At 42.1% G+C, this 9,682-nt stretch overlaps 1 protein-coding gene across 1 annotated transcript; it reads right to left on the reverse strand.

Annotated features, from left to right (window-relative positions):
* Positions 1-1,522: 1,522 nt before the first annotated feature.
* Klf14 (Kruppel like factor 14) lies at positions 1,523-4,506 on the reverse strand. The gene has a single exon (XM_021191433.2). The coding sequence runs from the start codon at positions 4,217-4,219 to the stop codon at positions 3,242-3,244; it is 978 nt and encodes a 325-aa protein (XP_021047092.1). The 5' UTR covers positions 4,220-4,506; the 3' UTR covers positions 1,523-3,241.
* Positions 4,507-9,682: the final 5,176 nt, after the last annotated feature.

Here is a 9,682-nt window from a genome sequence, read left to right on the forward strand (position 1 = left end):
TGTAGGATATGTGTGCAATGACCCAATTCCTTATGTCCCAATTAAAGAATGCAATCTTTTTCTAATGGAATAAGTGGGAGGTAGACAGGGCAGAGGGAGATATCCCAAAAATGATTCCTTGCTTGAAAAAAGAACAGAGAAATGGGGACATAAAACCAATCTTCCAACCCAGGTTTCAAGAAGACATCGAAAGAAAGAAAGAAAGAAAGAAAGAAAGAAAGAAAGAAAGAAAGAAAGAAAGAAAGAAAGAAAGGAGGAAAGAAAATAAAAGAAATATTTGACAACCTTCTAATCTCCTTGAATAAATGAATAAAAATAAATTTATTCTAACTTAAATTTTTTTCAAACTTAAAAAATTGTTTGGATTTCGTGTGGTGGTACAGGAATTAATCTCAGCACTCAGGAGGCAGAGGTTGCTGTGGGTCTCTGAAAGTTAAAAAACAAAAAACGTCTATTATTAGATTCCGTTACTTGGTCATTCCTGTAGCCTATCTGAGATGAGGGTGTCATAAGGCCACAGAGGCTCAGCCCAAACCCAACCATCACCCAGTTACATATCCTCACTGAGCCTGATCTGCTTAACAAAAAACTAGAAAAAGAAATACTAAGGGACTCAAAATGTTCTTCTAAGGCATCTCACTAATAAATATTCCTCACAAACTGCTCGAGTGCAAAGAATAATACTCAGACCAAGAGAGACCATTAAAAAAAAATCTTGCCTCTTCTATCTGTCCACTGTAGAGTTCTGAGTGTCTCTTGCCTCAGACCTCTAAGTATGACCTGATAGTGCTAGTGTATCAGAGAGCATTCCCAAACAAAAGTCCCCAAGGTGGAACCTTAACTATGGACATTATTTGAGACCTTGAAAATGAAAAGTTATTTATCAGTTGAAAATATAAGTTTGTTTGTTTGTTTGTTTTTTTAAATAACTCCTGAATAGTTCATCGAGGTTCTTGTTAGCTTCTTTAGTTCAGTTACCCAGTAGTAGATCTTCTACTGAAGGGGGAGAAGAGAAAACCTTACCTCGATGGGCCTTAGAGTACCCAAACGATCTAGCCTCACATGAAGAAACAGACAAGCAAAAGGAGACCTTCTCCCAATTAAAGAAAAACAAAAACAAAAAACAAACAAATAACAAAACAATAACAAAAACAGGAGCTCATCTTCTCTGTGTAATTCAAGGGCAATCCTACCTCACTGTAAAATACTGACCCTCCTGAGGACTACGAGCTACCTTCTCTCGGCCAATCCAAGGACCCCTCCCTCACATAGTCTATGAGAACACAGTAGCATTCCAATGCTCTGCTTGTAATCATTTATTCTCTCAAGGATACCTGAGTGCCCAGGACCAGAAACAGAAGATAAATGACATTAAGAGTCTATCAGCCCCGAAGAAAAGTCTCTCCCAGGATGCTGAAGAACCACTCTCACCCAAGTCTGCAGGGTGTGGACATGAGATGGGCTTAGCCTGTTAAGAAAAGGGTTTTGTTATTAAATATAAACGCCAAAGGACTCAGGTAAGTTCTCAGCATTTAAAGATTTATAGCAGCAGCAGAAAACAGGATGGCAGGGGATCATGGTGATAGGGAGGTAGGGTGAAAACATGGGAACACAATCACAAAGAAACACCATTTAAAAGTCAATACATTTTACTTTTACTCATAGCTCTTGGCAGAAACTTAGCATATAACTTTTAAGATAATTTAAGCGGCAGCGTTTTAATCTATAAAACAGGGGAAAGCAATTTGCTTACTCAAGTGCCTCTTAACAACTCCATGAGATCACAACACCCTTTACAAATGTGATTGATGGGTGGTTTAAGGTATGCAAGGGGGGATCATAGGGGACCGCGTCGGGTTAGGGAAGGCCTTTCAGCCTCGTATTTAATGAAAGAAACACACACGTAAATGCACACACACACACACACACACACACACACACACACACAAACATCAGTGATTTCAATCCACAGTAGCCGGGACACACAACAGAAGAATACTTCTGATGTCTTATTCCTTCAAGGGGCAGAAGCGCCCTGAGGTTTTAACTAAGATTCTGATGTTAGAGAAAGGTGCTCCTATTTTATAACAGCTATTGTCTAGCTGCTCCCATCCCAAATCCAAGACAGCAGCTCTCTAAAATAAACCAATTTCTCACTTTTCCCCCTCACCCACCAATTCACCTGTAACAGAAACAACAATGTGCAGACCTTCACAGAAATTAAGCCCTACTTAGCCACTAAGAGGTGAATAGACTCCACTACCCCTAAGATTACTTAGGGTGGGGCATCAGGAACTTCATCTCTCCGTTTCAATGGAACAGCTAACAAAGGTTATGAAAAGTGCTGTTTTATACCTGTCCCACTCAAAAGTTACTTGGGCTAGCTTCTAGGTGAAGGAGAAGCTATTTCAGACCAGCCTTTTTCTCTCTTGTGCTGTTATGATTGTTTCCAAATTACTTAACCAATCTCTCCATAATCGTGAGCCAGAAAGTTACCACCCCTGAGAAGGAATTAAAAAAAAAAAAAAAAAGGTTACAATGCAAGCGCGCGGGGTTCAAAATTACGCTATAGGAACTGCAAGCAGATTCATACCACTCCCCAGGCACCAAAAAGCATCTCCCAGCCATATATCCACAAAGCAGAGGTAGCTGGGGCAATCGGGAGAGTCAAAGACATTAGCTTCCCATCAACCTGAAATTTTTGTTTACAAGATACTGAAAATAAATTAGTAAACATTACTGTTTACAGAAATAGAAATATTTTCTGTTTCCAAAGGCCTCTCTTCATCCAAGTCTGGACATTTCCAAGACTGCCACCCTGGACACCCTCTCCAAAGTCCGCCCTGGCCAATGGGTGAGACACCAGAGTCATTTGGGACTGGGAGATCCTCGGAGCATCTCAGAATTCAGTTTTACATCTCTGGTGCCATGGAGGGAAGAAACTTCAGTACATTGGAGAATTCATCCCTTCTCAAAGGTTCCTGCAGGCTGTTTTGAAGAAACCGTTCATTTCAGTAGATGTTTGTGTTGCAAGACTTCCCGCTATCTTCTGGCTCCCAGTCCCTCTCCAGAGTCCCACAAGTTTGTCTGGACCCATCCCCAGTGCGGAGCAACCAGTCTGTGCCTTGGTCTAATGACCCTGGAAAATAGGAATGGACAGAGAGAGAAGGCAAGGACAACGGCCTGGGGGGCAGCAGGGGTGGGGGTTGTGCTTGAGGGAAAGATAGACAGCAAGACAGTCCTACAGGCAAGCAGTGAAGCTGGTCTCCTGGCCAGAAGAGGAGCCGGAATCGGAACCAGAGCTTTCCACCATGGCTTGGGGAGGTGGCTCAGGGCGGGGAGTGCGACGACGACCCCGGTACTCGATCATGTCGGGATGGTAAGTTGGATGGCGACGGGCATGCTTGGTCAGGTGGTCGCTCCGAGAGAACTGCTTGGGACACAGCGGGCAGGAGAAGCGCTTTTCACCGGTGTGCGTCCTGTAGTGGCGGGCTAGCTCATCAGAACGCGTAAACTTCTTGTCGCAGTCGAGCCAATCACAGGAGAAGGGGCGTTCCCCCGTGTGGGTTCGCTGGTGTGACTTGAGGTGCGATGACTTGTAATAGGCCTTGTTGCAGCCATGGAAGGAGCACTGATGTCGCTTGGATGCGGGTGTAATCTGCCTCCTTCGGTACGTCGGGCCCGATGACGGCGCAGGGCGGGCCCCTAGGGGCCCCTCGGGCACTTCTCCGCTGTCATCCGGCTCCTCTGAGGCCTCAGGCGCATCCAGGATAGCAGAATCGCTGCAGGAGCTCTCGGCGTCAGAGAGCTCATCCTCAAAGAAGGCCTGGGTAGGCTCAGAGCCCCCAGTAGGGCTGGAGCACCCGGTCGGCTCGAAGCAGCTAGTTGAGGCACACGGAGCTTCTTCGGGGTCTTCCCTGGAGCCTTCCCGGGCACCACAGCTTAAATCAGCCAAAGCGCTCGCAGCCAGCAGGTGGGGTGCGCCATCGCCTTCTCCGGGGCTCGGGGCGGGGGCCTGGAGGACCGGGGGTATCCACAGCACGCCCCGTGACCCGGTACCCTTCCCCGCCGACTCCCGAGACACGGCACCCACCTCGGAGACAGCCGCTGCGCTCGCGCCTTCGGGGTCCGTTGCGCGCCGGTGCAGCACGGCGCGGGTGGACATAGACACCAGGCACTCGGCAGCGAAGTAGTCTAGGCAAGCCACGGCGGCCGACATGCTGGCGGCGCCCGGTTGCGGGCGAGCGCCGTCCGAGCGCGGCCAGCCGCGGGCCGGAGAGTCCCCGGGAGCGTCCGTCCCGCCGCTTGGAGCCGGACGAGCTGGAAGCCGGTGCGCGCAGCTCGCCGCCCGCAGCCGCTGCTGCCGGAGCCGAGCCCGCCCTGCCTGACGCGCCCTGACGCACTGAAGCCTGCGGGGGTGGCGGGGACCCGCCCCGGCCCGAGGACACCCCTGGATCGCGCTGCCGCGCGGGCTATGGCATTCCCAGCAGCCTGAGAAATTATCTTGTCTGCGCTTTCTCTCCGCTGCTGGCGAGCCAGGTAATTTCAATGCGCGCAAGTCCCGGATCGCAACTTCTGGGCAGCCTGCCGGCCTCGCCCCCCTCGCCCCTGGTCTCTGGCCAGCTGGGTGTCCGGCAGAGTCCTAGAAACTTTTTTTTTTCCTCTAAGGGGGAGGAGGGAGCGGCGAAAAAAAAAAAAGCGGCGCTAATACCTGACTTGTCTTTCGCTTCGCAAACGCGATCGCTGGCGAAGTGGGCTGCGATTGCGTTTGACTCGCGTCCACCGCTCACAGCTCAAATGGAAAATAGCCCCAAGTCTTCATCCAAAAGAAAACGGGGGCGAAACAAAGTTTTCTCATTTAGCAGTTCGGCTGTTAATGCAGGATCGGCAGCCGTGTCGCCAATAGATCACCGCGTAGCCATTAATTAATAGCGTTTTGAATCAGAAACGGTTTTAACCCTGGCGAGAGCAAAGAATCCTTCCCGCTTGAAATAGAAACTTAAAATCCTTGAAGTAACGATTTAACTATTCAAGCAACGAAAGAAAAAAACGCACGTTTAAACTGCATTAACCTGTCACAGGCACACAAACAAATATCCACGCTGAAATATAAATTACAGACTAGCAGCGAGATAAACACATTAAAATGGACTCCCACAATTTTAATAATAGAAAGTCACGTTTCCAATTAGGCAACCTCTTCTATTTCTCTTTTGACAAAAAATTAAAATTAAGAATATGCAGCAAAATGGTATAGAATGCTCATCCAGTGGGTTATGATTGTGGGGGGGCTTTTTCTTTTTTTATAATCAAATAGAATGATTTCTGTCACATGCCTTCATGGCTTTATTTGCTCTCCCCCCTTTTTATTTTTTAAAATTTAAAAACCCCACAGAAAATAAACAGTATAATTTCTAAGTGTAATGCTACCACGGTTTGGGATCTACCTAGGCTTCGCTTTTGTACTATTACGTTATGTGCATTTGACTTGCAGTGCTTCACTATTTTTTTCCTTTGGAAAACTAAAATGACACACATGCTTCAAGAATAACATATGTCCATATACTTAATGACTAGAATAATCAAATATGATATTTTTGTCGTGTTTGCTTCAGATTTTTAAATTTATATTAAGCATCCAGGGAGGGTAGAATGTCATTTCCCTCGTTTCTCCAGCACTGTTCGTTTTCTCCCTAGCTAATCAGTATCATAAAGGGTAGATTCTTCTAACGTTTTCTGTGCTTTATTGCGTGGCTACCTAAGTATGTAAATAGACACGTGTGTCTTTGTTAGTGTATTTTAAATGTGCATAAGTGTTACTGTGCTGCACATGTCTCTTTGCGGCTTGCTTCTCCCAGCACGAATTGTAGGTTGATACCTGTAGAACTGACTGTCCATTTCAGCAGCTTTAAAATAATATTGGCAGCTGTATTATTTTTAAAGAGACCCAATTCTTAAAACGGATTAATTTTTGTTAAAGATACTTGCCTCAAGTTTTCAGATGCTGCAGCAATCCACACATGAAAATTCTCTCAGAGTGATTTAGTACCTGTTTTTTTCTTTTAAATATATGCTTTAAAAAAACGTGTGGAAATATTTTAAAGTGATGAGAGAATATAATACAAGTGTACCTGTCTGGTATAATTCATAAATGTTACTATTTTGTCATATCTGTTTCAGATCTTCTCTTTAAATTTTAACTATTCGTCATTTCTGATGAAATTCAAGTCCCCTCTACCTCTCTGGCTACACTCTCCCCCAAAGGCAAACTCTATCATGAATTTGGTATGCAACTTTGCAATTTAGGCTCTAGACTTTCAACTTTGTATGAATCTATATGGAGATACTGCTTTTTAAAAATATATAAATATGGTTTTAGACTGTATATGCTATTCTTCAACTTGTTTCTTCCTTCTGTGTTTCCTTCCATGTTTTGGGGTGTTTTCCCTCTCCTAATCATGTTGGTGAATATAAATGCAGTTCACTCATTTTAATTACTGCATTGTAGATCCATGCATATGAATGTGTCCTTTTTATTCATGGTCCTACTGATGAATGTTGAAGTTGTTGCCAATATTTTGGTATTGCTAGTGCGTGTTTCTTTTGCACATATGTAAGCATTTCTCCAGTGTGTACCTGGGTGATGATTGCTAGGCAGCACTCATGTATTGAGCCTTTCTAGAAACTGCCAATGATGCTCCAATTTGCACAGCCGTCAGCAGCAGATGAGATGTCCTGTTTCCCTAACATGATGCTAAACCCATTCTAGAATCAGACTTATTTCTGCCAGTTGGATTAAAAAAAAAATACCCAGTATCTTGTTATTTTATTTGAATTTCCCTCACTGCTAGTGAGGCTGGGCATTTTTCCATGGACTTATTGGCTGTTGAAGTTTCTGACTCTGTGATTTGCTTTTTGTCAGCCTTTGTCATTTTTCCAATAGGCTATGTGTGCTTTTTATCTTTCATCCCTTGGACTTATGTTGTTTCATGTGTATATACATTGAACACATTGTCCCAATCTATAGTTTGTCTTTTAACTTTTGATGTTGCCCATTTTACAGAGAACATAAAATATTATTGTAGTCATATTAATCCCTAAAAAAAAACACCCAACAATCAAAAAACAGTTTTTGTTGTCTCTGTATCATGAAAGAAACCACCCACACCTGATGCATGAAGACAGTGCTTACAGCTTGCTCTCTGGTGTGTCCTTTCCACATGTGACAATCTGGGTGTGAAGCAGGAATTGATTTCTGTCCTCTCTCCCCCACCAAGGATAGCCTGCTGTGACCTGATTTACTGAACAGTCATCATGTCCCTATTAATGTGTGATGCCACCATGATTGTAAATTAAATTTCCATATATTCATGGAAATGTTCCTAGTTTGTCCTTTTCCATGGGCCAAACCAATTCTGAGCCAAAGGCACATTATTAATTACCATGCCTTGATAATAAGCCTTAATTATGACAGCTTGGTAATAACTCTTAATGTACAGGAGGGCTTGTCCCTCTTTGTTCCTTTACAACCATACTAACCATGTTTTACACTTCACTCCTATACTAACTTTAGCATCAGCCCATCAAATTCTAAAGAAAAACTTTTTTTTTTGTATTTTGCTGTTAAATTTACAATTTATTTTGAGGAGCTGTGGCATCTTTATAAAGCCAAATGATATTATTCTGATTCTTTCAAGCACCCTTCAATAACATGTTATAATTTATTTGCAAAATACCTGTGCCTCTGTGCTAGATCTCCCTCCCCTGCATCCCTCACAGCTTTTGTTGTTGTGACAGTGGGATAATTTTTCTATTAAAAATGTAGTTTGTTGATTGTTGCTTTTGAAAGGGCTAATGAACTTGTTTAAAAGGCACACATTCTTATGAGTTGATTTTTAGATAGCTTTAGTATTTTTCATGTAGATTATCATATTATCTGAAAATAACACCCTTGGCACTCTTCCTCCCTTAATCTCACTACACGACCTGGGAGCTCTAGGGCAGTCAGTATTAATAAGCAGACCCCCTTCCTTTCTGTCTCACTGAGAACATGACTAGTGTCTATCCTTGCTTATTTCATTTGCTGTGCATTTTTAAATAGAAATCTTAATAGGCTGGAGTAGTTTCTTCTATCCCAGTGGTGTTTAAAGTAGGAATATTTTGAAAAAGGAAAAAAAAGACCCGAGATGGATACTGAAATTGTATTATATGCTTTTCCTTAGACTGCTGAGGTGGTTATAGATTTTGTTGTTGGCATGTTAATGCAACAATTCACACTGATCGATTTTCTAATGTGAACCTGTTGAGTTGCTAAGATAAAACAGTGCCTTGCCATTATAGTTTTAATATATTGCTTCAGGAAATCTATATTTTAAAAAATTTTTTAGCAATCTATTCATTCATATGTGCAGGCTTAGAATTTCCCCTTTTTATGCTGTTCTTGGTCACTGTTTGATATCAGACTTATAGTACTGCTGTGAAAATTCATTTGGAAATTTTTCTTTTGTTTCCTATTTTTCTCTGAAAGTTTGTTTCTGATATTAATTCCTTGGATGTTTAGTAAAGGTACCATATTTTGAAAATTTAATGCTCTTTCTCTAATCTACTAAACCATTTTGGTATTTCAGATTTCTCTTAAATAGATATATTTAAGCCTACAAAATTTCAAATTTTGACTTGTATTATCTCATTTTAACATACTACAGTATCTGTTGTTATACTCCATTTTATTGCATTTATATATGTATGTATGTACATATATACAAACAAATATATATACACAAATATATATGTATATATATATATACACACATATATATATTTGTGAATTCTTTTTCCCCCTTAACAAAGGTTTATTTAAATACTTTTACAAGTTTATTGTCTGTGATCCTTTCAAATGATCAGCTTTGTCTGATAATGTCTCTTTCTTTCAATATACAGATGCATGTTTACTTTCTGTGTTTGTTTTTCTTAATCCCTGACACTTGTGCTGAGTGTAACACTTCCTTGTGATTTCTCAAACATTCATTTTCTAGAAGAACACTCTTCCTGGATTTCACTGCTATTAGGTCCCTGGAGTGTGTCTGTAGCCAGTGTTTACTGTGTGAGCTCTTGGGACTTGGCTCCTGGAAGCACAATTGAGGAATATTTGAAATAAAAAGCATAATAAGGATCATTTCTCAATGTGACGTATACAGTGGCCTTGAAATAAATTGTACTAGAATAGTCTCACTAGCCCATTCAGAGACTCCAAAGAACGTCACACAGATGTCCGAGAAGGCCATCTCGACATCTCCTTTGGCCTAAGTGATTCAGTCCGGGGAAAGGAGTAGGAATTCAATAAATACACACAGAATAGATGAATGATTACCAATCTCAAAGACAGCTTTGCTGGAAACACTGCAAACAGGGGTGTGCCTGGCTCAGTCTCCCTCTGCTGTTTTGTCAAAAGCTGGTCATTCCTATTCTACACCATTACCTTTTCTTTTCCCAGTTTTGCTTTCTTCCCTCCCCAGCATCTTTTGTCCTTTCTTCTTTGCAGCATCATTTGAGTCAATATTAAATAATGGACTAATAGCTTTAATTTAAAAAAGAAATCCTTCTATCTCTTTCAATGTAGCAGCTACCGTAACTATATTGCCTTTCAGAGTTTCTCAAGCCTAAATGTATTCTTGCCACCAAT

This window comes from Mus pahari, chromosome 2, assembly GCF_900095145.1.
Source record: "Mus pahari chromosome 2, PAHARI_EIJ_v1.1, whole genome shotgun sequence".
Lineage (NCBI taxonomy): Eukaryota > Metazoa > Chordata > Mammalia > Rodentia > Muridae > Mus > Mus pahari.